This window comes from Pieris napi, chromosome 6 (assembly GCF_905475465.1).
Source record: "Pieris napi chromosome 6, ilPieNapi1.2, whole genome shotgun sequence".
Lineage (NCBI taxonomy): Eukaryota > Metazoa > Arthropoda > Insecta > Lepidoptera > Pieridae > Pieris > Pieris napi.
Genome location: NC_062239.1, coordinates 6,156,200 through 6,175,140, shown reverse-complemented (window position 1 = coordinate 6,175,140; position 18,941 = coordinate 6,156,200). Strand labels below are relative to the sequence as shown.

The 18,941-nt window shown below is 33.4% G+C and overlaps 1 protein-coding gene across 1 annotated transcript; it reads left to right on the top strand.

Annotated features, from left to right (window-relative positions):
* Positions 1–1,261: 1,261 nt before the first annotated feature.
* Positions 1,262–18,223, top strand: LOC125050608 (zinc finger protein basonuclin-2-like). The gene is made up of 2 exons (XM_047650559.1): positions 1,262–1,402; positions 14,921–18,223. Exons 1-2 carry the CDS (start codon positions 1,394–1,396, stop codon positions 18,008–18,010), a joined length of 3,099 nt encoding a protein of 1,032 aa, XP_047506515.1. The 5' UTR covers positions 1,262–1,393; the 3' UTR covers positions 18,011–18,223.
* The last annotated feature ends 718 nt before the right edge of the window (positions 18,224–18,941 follow it).

Below are 18,941 nucleotides of genomic sequence, written 5' to 3'. Positions count from 1 at the left end.
ATATTACATCTATCTTAAATTTATGGAGCCTAGCAATCAGATCCCAGGACTAAAAATACCATTTCACGGGTACCTACCCTTGCAATTTTCGGGTATCATCAGCTGTGTTTCGACTGAACGAATTTACATCAGTTTTGACCAGAGTACCTACTGTAAAGTTTATATCTGTCATAGCAGTGTTGGCCTAGTGGCAACAGCGTACGTCTCTCATCCCTCAGGTAGTAGGTTCGATTCCCGGATGTACACAAATGGCATTTATTTCTGTGCGTATTTAACAACAACGAACGGTGAAGGAAAACATCGCGAGAAAACCGGCATGCTATAGACCCAAACAGTCGACGGCGTGTGACAGGCACAGAACTTGCTTATTGGATTGACAAATGATCATGAAACACATGCAGAAATCTGAGGCTTAAAAAATCTGGCAGAACTCGCGTAGATGCAAAAATTAAATATAGAATATCTTCGTAATTAAAAATGTTACGAAAAAATGTAACAAAAATGTTCTAAATGCTAAAAACGTCATTCAATAGCGTATTGTAAGCTGTGATACTTCTAACACAAATAATCCGTACATCCAAATCCCTAAAAAGCTCGGTGACACCTCATCTCCACTCCCCTTCCCTTTTATGCACCCGAAGTTCTGTCTCGCTCGCACAAAACGCCAACTCAGCATAATAGCGCTGAGCCGCTTGTATCATAAAACCAGCTAAAATTCATTATGTGCACGTAAATCGCTGAAATTCTTAAAGAAATACGACATTTGTGTCATTTTGATTTTTGTTATAATCTACGTAATATTCCTATATATGATTATAAATCACTTTACAATTCACAATTTTAAAATATATTAAAGTCTTCCAAATGAAAACGTTAAAGGAAAACTTAAAGCGCTCTATGGCTTTTCTATTTAATTGTTAGCACTGCCCACACCGCAGCGACACAATGCGACAAACGCGAAACTAACTTAACAGTCCCAAGCGCCTTCATATGCCACGCTAAAACCACGTTTATTGCATTGTTTTAAGGCCCACGCTCCACATTGTGCGACACATTAGAGGACATCTCGCTATCGAGTCGAAAACAGCCTAACTCCTTGGTGGACGATTGTGAACCGTATCACCAGGGTATAAGCAAAGCGTATAAAAGAGACACAGTTTTTAAATGTCACGAATGTAGTCGTCTCTTTTCTGTGAGATCCTGTCGCATCTGCCCAGCTCCTTTGGCATCCTTCGCATGGCCTGGCATCTTTTATCCCGCTCTATAGCCAGTGTCCGGTCGCCCTGGGAGTCAGACGGTCGTGTTGTGTCCAAATAATATTAGTGCTTACGAGGAACTGTTTGTGAGATGTACTGTGTGGATTGTTTTCAATTGTGAATAGAAAATCGCATTCATGATTCAGGTTTGTTATATTTTCCTGATAAGAATGAGTCAATGTTTTTAAACTATAGTTTTGTAAATAGATCTTTATGTATTTTATAATCTGTTTGATTTGTTTTACAAATGTTATATATCCAAAGAATATAATTTTTCTAATTTGAAATAAAATACCTAAGCTATTTCACTACAGTAATATATCTAATACTATCACTACAATTAGAACATTTAGGTGTGCGACGGAAGAATATGTTTTTGTTATCTAAAACATATTACAACGTATAAATTAATTTGATATCTCAAACAACTCGCTTAACAAAAAGCTCACACAAAATTGAATCAATACTTCGTACATTCTAAATAAATTCAATATAAGGATTTGTAAGGAGCATTATGTGTATTTGAATTCAACCGCTTTATTTATCTAAAGCGTTTTTAAACATATTCCAACGAGTACTTAGTGAAAACATCAATTGCTTAGAAATATGGACTATTACTGGGTATACAATACATAACCAATCACCCAATAAACCTTTAAAAAGACTCTATTTAGCATTGCATTCAAATGAATATAATGAAAGAAAGAAAAAATTATTATAGAACAATTATTTTAAACATTACAAGTTACTTCGGTAGTTTTCGATAAATATTATTTTTTACTCTTATTGATTACAAGTATAACATTGGCTTACCTACCTAAATTGTAGTGATAACTGACCTGCCCTGCGATTCTGTAACTCACTTTTCGAATGTTTTTGTTTTGATAAACAAAAACATTCGAAAAGTGAGTTCTGATGAATGCCAAATCATAAAATGACTGCTTCACGATTGATTTGAGAGCGACCGCCGATGCGAAAACCGCTGTGTGAGTTCGAAAAGTGAGTTACAGAATCGCAGGGCCGTGTCGTTTCTGGGTCCTGTGTAAGCAGATTACACTGCTAATTCTGACGGAAAGAGTCTTCTACTCTGCTACTTTGCGTTGTACCAAGCGTTCTTAAAATAATACAAACTTAGGCAAACCGTTCCTTACAAGTTTAAAGTATAGCTAGCGTCACGGTATATTCGTAAAACAAATAACACAGCGCTATCTAGTGGCTAGGCGCTTAACTAAAAATTTTCATACAAAATTTCTCCTGAATTTGAATATCACTCATTGAAAGGGTGAAATAATACTTGATTATGCGATTAAGATTGCGATCTTTGATACAAAATCTTATATATAAAATGTTCACCAGAGTGGCGCAGTTCTGGATTTGTTTATTTTTTCAATCTATTTAAAGTGAAACGAATGATGAGTCCGGTGTGAGACGAAACAGACGTTGAGGTGTGTAAAGTAAACATTGGTGATCTATCGTCAATCGAGTTATTTTCGAAGCGATAGTTGACCTTATCAAATACAGTTTGCACATAGTTTTGTGCCTTGCTACCCTGACTTCGTGGCTAGAAACCAATGGGATTTTCTTTTAAATAGAAACTAGCACTTTACAGCTACAAAGCAAATACCGTGAAACCGACATTTATCAAACCCAACATGACATGTCATACACAGAATGTAGGTACCTATTTGTTTATAAAAATGATCCAATGAACTCAATCTGAAGCCAAAACCCATTTAGTGTTGCAGCGCCAATGTATTATTGTTTAAATATACATAAAGATATATGTACCAATTGGTATTTAAAATCTTTAGCACACATTATAAATATGAACACATAAAATTATGTCATCTTACTCATAAATTCCAAGTAACCCTGGCAAAATATTTAATACGTACTGACACTTAGTGCTATCTCTCCCGCATGTCAATATGTTGTTGACATGCATAAGTTATACTTAAGTTTGGATCTAGGGATAAGATTCAGTTGAGACTTAATATATAAGCATTCAGTAAAGCTCAAACAACTTTGGCGTTGTTTAGGGCCAGTTTAAGCTGCGAATGTGGCGCCACCAAACGGACAATTTCGTAAAAATTACGGTTAATGTAAATTCGAACTTCATCACGCTATATTATTTATGTTTATGCTTAAAATTTTAAAACTTCTCTTTTTTATTATAAATAACTATTCACTACTTTTAAGCCAAATAATATACTTAGGGTCTGTTTCACAATGTACGGATAAGTTCCGAATTAGCTATTTATTACTTATTGGTAGGATAAACACTATTGTTGCGTTTCACTACTGTCAGATAGCGCTATTCGTCACATAAAGTCCATCATAAGTTATGAGTCCGATAAATGTCAAATAGCACAATTTATCTTCCAAATAATTTATGTGTTGCATAGCTATTTGGTACTTTATACATACATTGTGAAACAGACCCTTACAATTATAATTCTCCTTATAGTTACAAACACTTAGGGTTTGAATAGATTTATTTAGCTTGGACTTTGGCACAGATTACTAAAAACCTCCCTGAAACCATTAACAATAGTAGTCTGACAGCCTAAGTTTGACAAGGACAATATTGTTTATGAATACTAAATTAAATGACTAAGGAATTGTATAACAGAACTGTCCGTAATAATATTCAATAAATAATATCTTTATTGTTCGGTAATTCGGTTATACTAGGCATAATTAAAACGTTTAAAAATTGCAGAACTATTGAATGCTGTACTCAGAATTACAATTCGTCAAAATTATTACAATAATAATTCTTTTGAATGTAGATTACTTTATACACACAAACATAAATCCGTATTACGTTTGTGTGCGATAATTAATAAATATTGTAACAAAAATATATTTCAATTAAAAGTTTGTTTTATTATAATGGCGGCCTATTTAGTCAAGTTATTTTTGAGGACCTCCCAAATTAAGTGTTCGAACATAAAGATTATCTCACGACTTAGAAGCTTGATTTATAAAAATAATTGACGAATATGATTAATTGCCAATTTAATAGTCTTTTGTGATCTCACGAAGGCCGGGGTCAAGGTAACCAACTTAAAGGTCAATAATTTTGTTCGGAAATCATACTATTTACTTTTGACAATAACATTTCTATAACTTAGGAGTTTTTCTAAGTTTCTCAATTTCATACTACGATATTTTATTGATTTCTGCCAGTCAAGGGACCAACCACATTTAAGCAGTGCGTCGCACATTAACCGACCCCTAAAAACTAAACTCAAACTCAACTCAACATAACTTTTTTCATATAGGTAACAAAAACACTTATGAATGTCAACAGAAAAGATGTTAAATTGATTCTAAAATTTAAAGCATTTTTATTTACACAAATACAGTATTTACAATTTTCTTAACCTATAAAGTAATAATAAAAATAATTAAAAATAAATAAAATGAAAATCAAAACAAATTTAAAAAGTTTGGTCCCTGTAGCAAAAAAAAAATAGAATTGATTCTAAGTAGTAGTCTACCAGTTCGCAAGTCAAGGGCGTAGAACGGGCAAGTAGATCTGGCAATAAACTCTCCGACACTTTTTTAATCGCCAAGTTTTGAGTCATACAAATTGTTTGAACTGGAGCAAATCAATTTCAAGTATTAGAATTATTTAATATTCGTCAAATTTATAAAAAGCTTTATTGATTAATTTACGTTTAACGAGAGCTTTGAATTTATTTAGTGATAATTCTCTAATTTCGCTTGGGAGTTTGTTGTAAAACGAATACTATTTCCATATAAGGAGTGGTTTATGTTGAACTGGTTTTGTTTAAACATCTAAATAATGGAACTCCCTCCCTGCGTCTAGTCAAGATGAGGAAATGTATTGTCAGGCGTGACTTACCAACATAGCCTGTATCTTACCTTCCAAGTAAGGAGCAGGAAAACTCCTGTCTTTTCCTATAAACAAAAGTCAAGAGTATCAGGCTCCACGTGTAAGAAGATTCCTGGCAAAATAACTTATGACCTAAGAGGAAATCAGCCGTGACTTCTTTCTTGTTCCGTTTGATTTTATTTATTTATTTACACATCGTTGCACACAATAATAATAATTATTAGAAAAACCCTTTTAATTTGCAATCATTACAAAAGTATAATATACAGCTTAGATTTGTTATATCAGCTAATATCCTAGCTACCTTCAGTAGGTACCGTTGATCGGAACCTCTTCGCCGTGGTCCGTATATTTCGTTCGTTGCATACAGAAATACAATTAAATATAAAGAGCGGCAACTGGCAGCCTTATTGCTTTCTATCTAGTCTAGGCAAAAATGTATTTAGATAAGGAGCGCAAGAAGTGCAAAAATACATAAGATATACAATTAGACAAAAAAGAATGGAACAAAGCAAAGCAATTGAAACACGTACACAGCGAAAGGTACAAAGAAAAAAATATTAGATATTTAGTGTGATTTTCTATGTGATCATGATATAGTTTGCAGTACATGTTTTAGTTAATTTTAATGCTCGTCTATGCCACTATACGTACATAATGTACTCTTCTGGATATATACATAATAAGCAGGTAATTGAAGGAGTTAAAGTAAAATAGATAAGAAATGTTTATATAAAAAGGTAACTCAAACATGAGTAAACAAATACCTTAATATTATTGTAGTTTTAGTAATCAGTGAGAATGTAGCATTCAAATAGTGAAAGAATTTTTAAAATCGGTCCAGTAGGTTTTGAACCAACTCGTTACAAATAACATACATACAAATCTTTCCTCTTTCTAATATTAGTATAGATAAGAACCGTGTAATGCGAAATTATTTAATTATATTTAATGGGGCTGAGTAAATAAAAATAAGTCAGTGGCGCTACAACCTATTTGGGCCTTAGATTTTTGAATCCGTTTTATGATCATTTTTAAATCTAATAGGCAAGTAGGTGATCAGCCTCCAGTGACACACGCCGTCTACTTTTTGGGTCTAAGACATGTCGGTTTCCTCACAATGTTTTCCTTCACTGTTCGATCAAATTTTAAATGTGCACATATAAATAAAATCCATTGGTGCACAGCCGGGGTTCTAACCTACGACCTCAGGTATGAGAGTCGCTCGCTGAAGCCACTAGGCCAACACTGCTCCATATATATATATAAAAAACATAATTTATTCCTGAAAACATTGTAATATATTTTCGTTTTAATTTACACAAGAATGACCACTGATAAACACCAAACAGAATTATAAGGTGCAAAGTAATTTTATAGGTTCGGCCGCGGGCGGAGATGTGCCGAGTGATACAACTCGTCTGAAGGGTTTTAATTTTCGCATTATGGTGATTATAAACATATACAAATGTTAAACTTGGGTTTTGCAATTTTGTTTTTATAATAAATTCCTTTAAAAAAAATAATTGACGAAATGCTCTAAAAATAAAAAAAATATTTCTAAAGATTGGACTGGCACGAAGAGACTCAAATGTATAATACGATTATTTATGTATATACAGGGTATATGTACGGTAATCTAATGATAACTTTAATATTTATCCATCTACAGTAGAACCTCGTTAAGTCGAACCTCGATAAGTCAAAAACCTCCAAATCTCGAAAAAATGTTTTGTTCCCTTCCCTTAAAACACCAAAACCTCCATTACTTGAAATCTTGACCCTCTGTTAATCGAAATAATCACCGAGTCCCTCCAAGCCATTTTGGTACATATTTTCACTCTATAACTCGAAAAATTAAATTTGACCTCTGTATCTCGAACATAGGAACATTTTATTTTACAACCTTTACAACTTGATCATTTGGAATTTATTATCTCTATTGTTCAAACAAAAAAAAATTACCGACTTTAAGAACTTGCCGACAATGTGAGTACACTATTGTTTCTTAGAAAACATTTTAGGAGTATACAATAATAAATTTATGACTCATGGAAACACGTGTTTGCTTGCTTTGCAAAATTTATAAGAATAAACTTCAAACTCTTTATGTCGAATCAAAATCCGCCTAAGTCGAAATCCTCCATAAGTTGAAAACTCTATAACTCGAATTTTTTGGCGTCTCCCTTGATGTTCGACTTATAGAGGTTCTACTGTATTTCGTTGGACAACCCCCTCCTTAGTCATCAAACTCAAAATATCTTTATTCAAGTGGGTAACCAAGTACACTTTTGAATCGTCAAGTTAAATTAATCGTAAATTTTCTACCAGTTCGCAAGTCAAGGGCGTAGAGCGGGTAAGAAGAACTGGCAAGAAACTTTCCGCCACTCTTTTTAATCGCCAAGTATTGTCATACAAATTGTTTGAACTGGAGCAAATCAATCCCAAGGATTAGGATCATTTAAGTAGTCCTCAAATTTATAAAAAGCTTTGTTGATTAATTTTCGTTTAACGAGGGCTTTGAATTTATCATCATGACATTAGTTTTGTCATTACCACTATATGGAAACAGCTGCCCACTGAAGTATTTCCGAACAAATTCGACTTAGCAAGATCATACCAATTCTTTAGGCTGGCAACGCACTCGCGAGCCCTCTGGCTCAGGTGCCGTTTGCCTTCCATTATATAAAAAAATATTATGCATCGAATTGAATCTTTCATTTTTGTAGTCTATTCTAGATTTTTTAACTAACTAAAGAATAATTTACATTTAATTTCACATTGGTCATAATTAGGTAGGGAACCTCTTTACTTGCAATATATTCGCATAACAGGGCTAAAAGCCTATGTAGGCGATATAATATTTAATTTAATTATTATTTTATAATTTATTTTGTATTTTTTTCGGCTCAATAGTTTTAATGTCCTAAAAACTTTGGTCTTGACCATCGCCGTTCGGCCTCCTATAGATTGCACTCCTCAGAATGCTCCACAACTACACAACCCGATTCCGTCATCTCCTTTCAAACAACGCTCATCTAGAAGCTCGCTAGAGTTGTACCTCTTCGTTGTAGACATAACTAGACATGCACGATTTGTTTCGTCGTTATACAAACAGCAAAAGAGCAACTCCATGCTCCCTTCCATCTTCCCTAAAGAGTTTAATATGGGTTCATTTGAGCGGCGATTAAATGGGCATCTCCTGGACAAGCGCGCCCTGGCAGAAGGCCACATCTCACTTAACATCAAGTGGAGTTGTGGCCAAACGTCTTTCCAGTTCTGTATAAACAGCTAACGTCAGTACTTCAAAAAACCCCATTGAAAATAGTTGTATATAAAACAGGAATTGTTCTCTTATCGGTAGGATTATTGCACCTTTTGTTGTTCTCGCGCAATTCTGCACGAATTTTTATTCATTTGTCTCACATACGGCCTGTTCAAAGAAAGCGGCCTTTTGGAAGTCATTGTCTTTAGGTAATAAAAGTTTGCTAATATTTTTGTTTGTACCTTATCGGAGAGTTCAAAGAATTGTAATTTTTTGGTCAACACATGCAAAATACACCTGGTATTTTGAATTCGAAAAAAAGCTTCTTTGAAAAGAATAGTAGGTATATAATATGGGGATAAAATCTTTTGTACATAAAAAGCTAAATTAACATATTTAATTAAAAATATAGTAACAATTTGCACGATATTAATTGATTACCAAATAATAGTTGGAATTTACTAGAAATATAAAAGTTTCATATAGATCTACCTTGTCTAAGGTAAAGAAACAATTTAAAGTAATTTTAATATCTAAATCTAGATTTTTAAATATAAAACATGACCTAGGTTACACCCTGGTGCAGATTTTCAAAGGTACCTACAAATGTTTAATTCAGTAGTCTTTCAGTTAAAGTTATATCAACACTAGCTGATCCGGCAAACGTCGTTTTGTCATGTTTATCATTTATAATAAAAAAAAGTGGTTGATAGTAGAGGGGTGAAAATTAGGGGTTGTATGTATTTTTTAATGCTGTATCATAAAAAAATAAAGTATAATTTTGTATCTAAAATTAAAAAAAAAATTAGGGGTTACCCTTAAGGGGGATGAAAAATAAATGTTGTCCGATTCTCAGACATACCCAATATGCACACAAAATTTCATGAGAATCGGTCGAGCTGTTTCGGATCAGTTTAACCACCAACACCGCGACACGAGAATTTTATATATTAGATATAACAAATCTCTGTAACATTATTATAAAAAACTTAAATATAAAGTATGTAGTCTACATTTAAAATTTAGCCTTTTACAGAATTCATTATAATTTAAAAATATATTTTACCAAAAAAGAAAACAATATATTAAACTCAAGATAACATTTTCAACATTACAACCAAATATAACAATGTCACTAAATCGTTAGAACTTTTCCGCCTTCGTTTTGAAATTACACAAAAGGTCATAAACCACTAATCCTAAGCGAGTGGCACGGGTTGTTTCTATTGTTCTACTTATCATTAAACTCAGGTAATATACGGGTCATCCCCCACCCTTCTGGCGGTATATTTTTAATTAGGGATTTGCAGGATCAGTCTTGTGACAGTCGGCGTTTGGGGCAGTTAACCCTAATTGTTAATTGATTACTGTGATATGTGTAGTGAAAATGAGTGACAGTTTAAGCAAGCTTACTCAGTTCGTTAAGCGGTGGTGGGAAGATGATTATTATGAGGTAAAACTTATTTAAACTTTCACCTTCAGGTTCGGATTAACTGTGTTAAAACAAATTGGATTTTACTTAGAGTATCACAGACTTTTTTATAATTATAATTGAGTAATTCAAAGACATAGATCTACTAGATTTAGGGTATTCCGAGTTGAGATTTATCTATGGTTCAAAGGTGACCAAAAAATTATTATAATTTATAGCAACTACCCCTTACTTTAAGCAATCCAAAGACATAGAATTATGAACTAATATTTTTTTAGTATAGGTAATGATCTTATTGGCTTGCTAGATAAATTAGTAATTGGACAGTATCAATCTATAATAACAATCCTCTAAATTTACATTTTTTAATATAAATTTGTTTCATGCTATTGATTTTATTATTCAATTATAAATGAGGTTATTTTTCATATTTCACTGAAGTTGAGATTTTTAAGAGAAAAATGTCAATAGTAGCCGTAAAAAAAAGCCTGTGTTTTGAGACCGTGTTCCACCGAAGAGCTTTTCAATAATTCAATTTAGTGTTCGCATACACTTATAATATCTTTATAGATTAGCTAAAGCCAAATATTTCATTATAAATATACCGTTTGATCAAAATAATAGTACTTATCTGAAGAATGTTATAGATTCGCGTACCTATATATTTCAAAAATTATAAATATTACTGATTGTATACGTTTTCCTACAAGTAATAAGCTAAAAAAACTCAAGAAAATTGCCTTCCAAATCGATATTTGACCTCTGGCTTATCCAATTATTATTAATAGCCATAACGACGCCATGAGGTGCCCTAAGCCGAGATTAAGATAAGCCGCCATTCTTGTCCACACTATATCATTACTACGTATTAAACATGAACAATTTTGTATGGAATCTAAATTGACAATATCTTTTACGATTTTCACATATAACCTACTCTTTACGGTCCGTTTTATAATTTGTTATTCAAGTAATAGGTACTTTATAACAATTTAACGTTTATTTTATGCAACAATTTCCAAAAAAATATTTCACATTGGAACAGTGATCGACAGATTTACTTAGACATAATATTAGACATATACGAGATCGATACGGTGTTTTTAACAGCTTAGAGATATATGTATATACAAATTACACAAGGACTAGATACATATTTGGTCATACATACCTGCTTGCGGTCATAGTCTCTCTCTCTCCCATTATTCAAAAGCGGTGACTTCAATGTATAGGAACAATAATATATTTTACCGCTATTTATTATATAGATAGAGGTTTCGCACTTAAAGAATTGTATTCTATTGGAAAACAAAATACAACTCTTTATAACCTCAATAATCTCAAAAACATCTAATTCGTAGAAAATGTTTGTAAGTAAAATATCTCTGAAAACAAACTACATTAGAAGACATCCGTGACAAACATTCCTTTCCTAAATTATATTAATCTATGTTTCAATACATATGCACTTCTTGTTTACCTTATTCATTTCTTTTAAATATTTAATGTGGTTGCCTTGAAAAGATAAGGCGGCCAATTGCCCTCTTTTTTATCCAATTATTGCCCATTGTATTATGTTTCTGTACATGCGACGAAGTGTTCATAAATAAATATTTCTAATAAATTAGGACTAAAATCGATCGTTTAGTGTATGCTTTGTTTAGTTTTGATTAGCAGTAGAAGTATTTTTTATATAAAAACAAACTGGGTAAAATTCTCTCTAGTCTCTGGAATAAATAAACGATAGATTGATCTAAAACCTTAGCTAATTGAATTAAAACTAGCAAACAACCCACCCACGGTGGCTATTCTTAAACCAACGACAAATATTTACTCTCAGTGTTTAATGTCGACATTACCACGTCTTATTTCATTATTCAAAAGTAATAAATACATCGACTAGCCAAAAGATTTTTACCCACTGCAAAAAATGTAAGTAAGTGCTTGCGTCTTCGCATACACTTACGTACCTAATATAATATCTGTATAGTAAAAATAATAGTATTTGAAGAATGTTACAGATTCGCGTATATATTTCAAAAATAATAAATATTTATGATTGTACACGTTGTCCTATAAGTAATAAGCTAAAACCTTTTCTTGAAAATTGCCTTCCAAATCGATTATATTTCCAAATGCTAAATATCTAATATATAACATTCTCGTGTCGCAGTGTTTGTGGTTAAACTCCTCCGAAACGGCTCGACCGATTCTCATGAAATTTTGTGTGCATATTGATTATGTCTGAGAATCGGACAACATCTATTTTTCAACCCCCTAAATGTTAAGGGTAGTTTATTTTTTGATATTTTTTTCTGTTTTTTATGCATTAAAAAAAATACATACAACCCCTTACCTTTACCCCTCTACGATCAACCCCTATTTTTTTATTATAAATGATATACATGGCAAAACGACGTTTGCCCGGTCAGCTAGTTTCATTATAAATGTAGACCTATTACTAGTCAAAAGATTTAGGGTTCGGGAGTTGAGATTTAGGGAGGTAGACTACTACCCAAATAATATTGAAATTAGAATTTAGATTTACCTTCTTGATGTTCGATATTTAAATAACATTACCCTTTACTTTAAGTAAAGTTTTCTTTCTAATCCATTGATGGAATTGGACGTTCTTTCTATGTGCATCTAACATTTGCTCGAGCGGTGAAGGAAAACATCATGAGGAAACCGACATGTCTTAGACCAAAAAAGTCGACGGCTTGTGTCAGGCACTGGAGGCTGATCACCTACTTGCCTATTAGATTAAAAAAATGCTCATGAAACAGAATCAGAAATCGGAGGCTCAGACCTTAAGAGGTTGTGGCGCATCTGATTTTTTTTCATAAACGAAATAATTCAATTTCAAAAATTCTTTATTTTGTTTCACAAAAGTTTATAGTGCTAAATATCCAGTGTACATTATTTCCTGGAATGTAACAAACTTACAACTAGACACGTTTTTACAGCTATTATGCTTTTTTAAAAACTTATAAAATTGATAAAACTAATGTTATAATGTTTCGAAAGGTTTTAACAATAACAAACAAATACAATCTTTAGATGAGATTTGCATTTTGACATGCCTAAATTGAAAAACAAATACATAAACGAAATAGACATTTTCATTTATGTCTAAATCCAGCATTTTTACCGAAGCTTGAAATTCGCACCCAAGACCTCGCATTAACCCATGCAACCTGAGCATACAGCCTTTAAATTATGCTATTGATACACTTGTTCAATTTTCCCACACGACACTCCGGCTCAAACGATTACGTGAAATGGCACCGCATTTTGCGATTCAATTTTGTTTACATGCACCATGTTATGATAAATACGCGCCAATATAGGCTGTATGCCTATGTAATTATGCTCAGTGTCCTCTGGACAAAAAACTGTGATATATGCTCGTAGGCGTGGGCTGCGAATATTTTTAGCTTGTTATGGAGAAATGACGTTTATTACAAGGTAATAAGAAGTAACCGGTCACCGACCCTACACTGACATTACTCGATTTTTTGTAAGATACAAGTTTGTATATCCATATTTCGACTGACGTAAATTTTTATGTTGCATATTAAATTTTGTTGAAATGGTTTAGATATGTTCGCATAACTCGCATCTCAATCTAATTCCCAAGCGGATTTTTTTTTACTTAATACTAAGTAACTTTGTTTAGAAGTTTGATATAATAAGCAACTTTGAAGTTCAAAAAAAGCTTTATAAAAACTCAACAAAACTATTCGCTATCATAAACATCCAATCATTTGTTGTTATTTAAACTCTTAGAAACGATCCTAATAAGATAATAACAATCTTTCTAAAACGTCTAAAACCCTTTCATACGGCATAATGACAAACACGAAAATATAAATTCTAAACATTAAAAACCCCATCATTTCATGCAGATCAAGGGTATACTTATAATAAACGACAATTTATTATATAATTTGTGAGATTAGAAAGAAAATTTAAAAATGTCTTGAAATTGCCTGACGCGTCGGCCAAATGACTATTTAATTTTCCTCAAGGACATAATAATATGGCTGCGCCGGTGTATTACATGCTATAATCGAGTGACAAACGGTTTTAAATTTCGAATAGGGTGGCATTTTAAATAAATAGAGGTTCTATACTTTATGGAATGTAGACAAAACATAGACAAGGGATTTGAAGATATTTCAGCTAGTTTTTAATCTATGATTGTTTTTTTGGTTTTAAGATATTTGACATAGTCTATGGGTATTAGTATTATCGTAATAAACAGGCAGCTGACTTGTGTAACACATTATAAGCAGTGAACATACCAATACTTAATTAGTCGCAATAAATTGATAATTATATGTACAATCAAAGCGGCTATCGATGAATATTTAATAAAACAAATTAGACATTTATTACCCAGTTGAAAACGTAGGAGCGGTAAACAGAAAGACTTTGACAGCAGAACCAGCCCTAAATACTTAACAAATTAATAGTAATTTAGTTTTTTGATTAAATCGTTTCAAACACGCGACACAAACCACTTTTCTATTCTTCGAGTCGACTCGAAACCTTCATTTTACACAATTTTACCCAATTGCTCTTGGTTCTTGGAATTAATTTGATATTAGGTTGAACGCAAGGTGTGGACTCGATTGTTAGAATCGCTAACGTGCAATTATGCTTAAATACTTAGATTGTATGAAATACATTACTCTGAATTATGGAAAATGAAGAGAAGCTATTTTAGGAACTATCCAGCTGTAAGTTTCCAGAAATTCTGCAATCTGCTTTGATATTCAAGAAATTTCTGAAACACTATGTAGTACGGAGAATGTTATTATAAGAACCTATGTAATGGCGATTAAAAAGAGTGGCGGAGAGTTTATTGCCAGTTCTTCTCTTCCGTTCTACGCCCTTGATTTGAGAACTGGCAGTAAATGTAAAATTAGAAGCATTAATATTTATTTCTTTAATGACGAATCACAAGTGTACATTGTGTTACCTACGTGAATAAATGATTTTTGAATTTTTTGAAATACAAATTGAATTCTAATCAAAGTGTCTAAACTATTCATTATTATTGCATCTGTACTAAACGCTGTTTTTCTTTTTTCCAGGAATCGCAATCAAGTGCCTCAGAACGATGGAGCGGGCGAGGGCCAGAGCACAATATGGCCCTGCAACAGATACTTAAACTTCAGGAAGCAAGAGCCTTGCATAAAACCTCTTTGCTTCCTATTTATAAGAAGAATGATATGCCATCACCTCCTAGTCAAAATTACGAAGAAATGAGAAACAACCATGTAGACAACGCAGACGTACGAGCATTTGAACAACTGAAGTTAGAAGCCGAATTCCGTAAACTTATAGAGAGAACCGGAAATGATGTACGAAATGAAGAATCCCTCAAATATTTCCAGCATATGTTGGAAATGAAGCAAAATATAGACTACTTAAACAGCATTCAAAAGAAAGAATTACGTAATAATTCTATCGAAAGCAATGCAGCCAGTGTCAAGAAAGAGACTTTATCCCCAGAATCAAACCGCTACAGCCCTGAACAACACTCTCCCCAAAGAAGTTCTCCCACCGAAACCTCTGGACCCGGTCACCAATCTACCTCATCCAGCCCTGAGTCTATAATCAATCCTGTCACATCCTCTCCATTGAACCATCTTCAAAACATGCAGCCTTTTGACTTTCGAAAACATAGTCATAATAACCCATCTCACAATGCAAACGGTGCTACGCCAAGCAAAGAAATTCATAGCCACCAAGAGGCAGCAGATCTCATGAGAAGTCAATTTTTTAACTTCCAACTTCCATCCAACTTACCAATTCCCAACATGAACATGCCGTCTACGTTTTCGCACCCAGCAGCGATGGTAGCGGCACTTAGTCAAAATCCTATGGGATTAGCATCATTACAGGCTCTGTTGCCACAAATGTCTGCAAAACCAAGTGACCGCACTGAAAGCAAGTCGAACGTAACCAAAGATAGGTCTGATGATGAAAACGTTTTGAATCTTAGCAAAGATGCATACACCGAAGCTCAGCAAACAAGAGATATGATGATAAACAAATGCTTAAGCCCACCAAAGCGTCAATGGAATTCATCACACTTACCCTTAAATTTAGGGACTCACTTTATCAATCCTACTACGGGAAAGAAAAGAGTTCAATGCAATGTTTGCCTCAAAACCTTTTGCGACAAGGGAGCTTTGAAAATACATTTCTCTGCTGTCCATCTTCGAGAAATGCATAAATGTACTGTTGAGGGTTGCAGTATGATGTTTAGTTCTAGAAGATCAAGAAATAGACACAGTGCCAACCCTAATCCGAAGTTACACTCGCCGCATTTAAGAAGAAAAATTTCTCCACATGATGGTCGAAGTGCTCAATCCCACCCAATGTTAATATCACCACATACTACGGGATTAAATATACCACCTGTAATGAATCCTATGCACACCTTTAACTCGTATCCACTTCTTAATTCTTCACAAAATATGAGGCAGTTTTCGCATCATATGCATGTGGATTATAAAAACAATATAAGTGTGAACTTTCCTACATTAGAACACACTCATATTTCACGAAGAGAATCAAGCTCAGTTGAAATGAAAGATCACGAAATGCAAGGTGAATCTGATGAAGATGACGGAATCGTTGTCGTAGCAGGTGATGATGATGAATATGACAACGATAATAATATAAATCAGGACGGTTATTATTCTCAATTGAATAAAACAAGTAAAACCCATGACGATTCTGAAACAGATTATGATCATGGGAGTATTAGTGATAATAATGATAGTTTTGAAAATAGCGATGGCAAGAAAGATGAAAATACCAACCAAGAAGTTATGAAGAGGAAGAGAAAAAATTTAAATCCTATTCGTTTACCTCATAATTTTTCTTCAAATGAACTTGCAAGAGATGACACTGATGAGAAGAATGAAAATGAAGCTCTTAATTTAAAGAAAGTAAAGTACGATGACTCGGAAGGTAGAAAAAATGAAACTCGTAATTCATTAGATAGTGGCTCCCCATCTCAAAAACGTTTAAAAATCAAACAGGAGCCAATTGACAACGAATCCATAACTGAAAAACCATGTATTAAAAAGGAACCTGTTGACATTGAAAGTAATAAGGACATCTCTTATTCATCTAATCATTTTTCATCTGAGAATTCTCTGAAAAAGCTAGAAAGTTTATCCAAAGGCAATTTTCCTAATACCCCAAAGAAAGCTGACTTACAGAATCCAGTGGGCCCTTACAACCTCTGCGTGAACGACTTCACTGACTTCTCTGATAGATCCCCATCCTCATCTGTCTCAAGTTACGATTACAACACAGAAGATAACCAAGGCCAAATCTACGGCCATTTTGATGATGGGTTCTTCATTACAACAACAGACATTCCCATCGACGCTGAAAATCCATTGAAATGTAAAGTATGTGACAAATTATTTCAAAACATATTCATCATAAAAACGCATTACCAAAATGCGCACTTAAAAGTCATGTACAAGTGTAATAATGACAGATGCAAAGCTGCATTTTCAACACGACGAAGCAGAGACAGACACAGCGCAAACACCAATTTACATAAACGAGTTTTATCTGACGTAAGATCTGATGATTACAACATAGTAGAAAAAACACGAGAGCAGATAGAACTTATGACGAAATACAGCGAAGACGAGCGACCTATACCCTACATAGAATCCTCGAAGTACTACCGAGTTAAAGATATAAAACCAAAAAATTTGAATCATATACCTCTAAGTGCCACTTACCCACCGCTGCTACCGGAAGCGTATTTAAATCGAGACTTGTTCAATCAAAATCCATTTCTATTCACACCATTTGGCATGTTACCAAATTTCGCTCCTTTGCCATTTAGTTTCTTGCCACCGAACATAAGTACGTTCGCTCAGAATTATTCCCCGCCACCGAAACTGAATTATTACATAGACGAGGAAGCACCTCGGCCGAATAGAGATGGGTATTATCCATGTCGGGGATGTAGAGAGAGCTTCAAAGATCTGATGGGTTTGAAGGCGCATTGTGAATCGGCCCATGCGCACCTATTGCATCGATGCTCGGTAAATGGATGCAACGCAGCGTTCTTTTCGCGGACAAAGAGAAATTCCCATACTGAATCTCACTACCCACAGAGATCCGAAAAGATTACATTGTGATTCCCGTATATTTTGACTGTACAGATTCTATGCATTTGTGATGATATTTTAAGTTTAGTCTATGTAAAAATGTATTTTAAATTCAATAACCGTTATTTAACGTTCTTATGTAACATTCCATGTTGTGCAATAAATTTGTAAATATAGTAAATAAATTGAATTATATAAAATTTCTTCTATTTAAAGTTGGTGCTAACGTGTATTATTCAATAAATTCATCAGTAAATTGTATTGTAAAGCTTTGATGTAATTATTAATCATAAGAACCAAAAAGTATTATTAATTGTGAGGTTATTGTGTATATTAAAATACTTCTTTGCCAAATAGTGCATAATAAATAGTTTCAAGTTTCCTATGTTCTCGTTTTATTTACGACAAAAATATGTGATAATGGTAATTGATACACCCAGTAGAAATATGTATTGTAAATGGAAAATTTACAATATTTGTAAAATTAATTTGAATTAAATCACTTACAGTCTGAAACTATACGATATATAAGAAATATACACCAAAGAAGTTGAGGGTGGGGTAACATATATATTCTCGGTTCCTTCTTCTTTTGGTTTCTCTCCATTACTGGAGGCCGACAGTCATGAAGATTGTCTGGATGCAAGAACTCTTCTGCAGCCATTAGTTTTTTTCCTTCCACCAACACGTTACCCTGAATTTTACCCATTATAATTAATTAAAGGAGGATGGAGCAACACGTGGACGGCTCGGTTCCTATATACCTTTTAAATACCAACCGTAATTGCTACGAGTCGTAGTGTTGTATATAGAATGAATTTTAAAGTCTCCTTTTTCTATAGACTTGAATATAATATTGGACATCTTATCCATGTTGGTAATAGCTAATAGTTATTTAAATTAATAAAAGTTAATGGGGCTATAACTTTTTAGGTCTACGTCTCATTTCTGTAACTGTTTC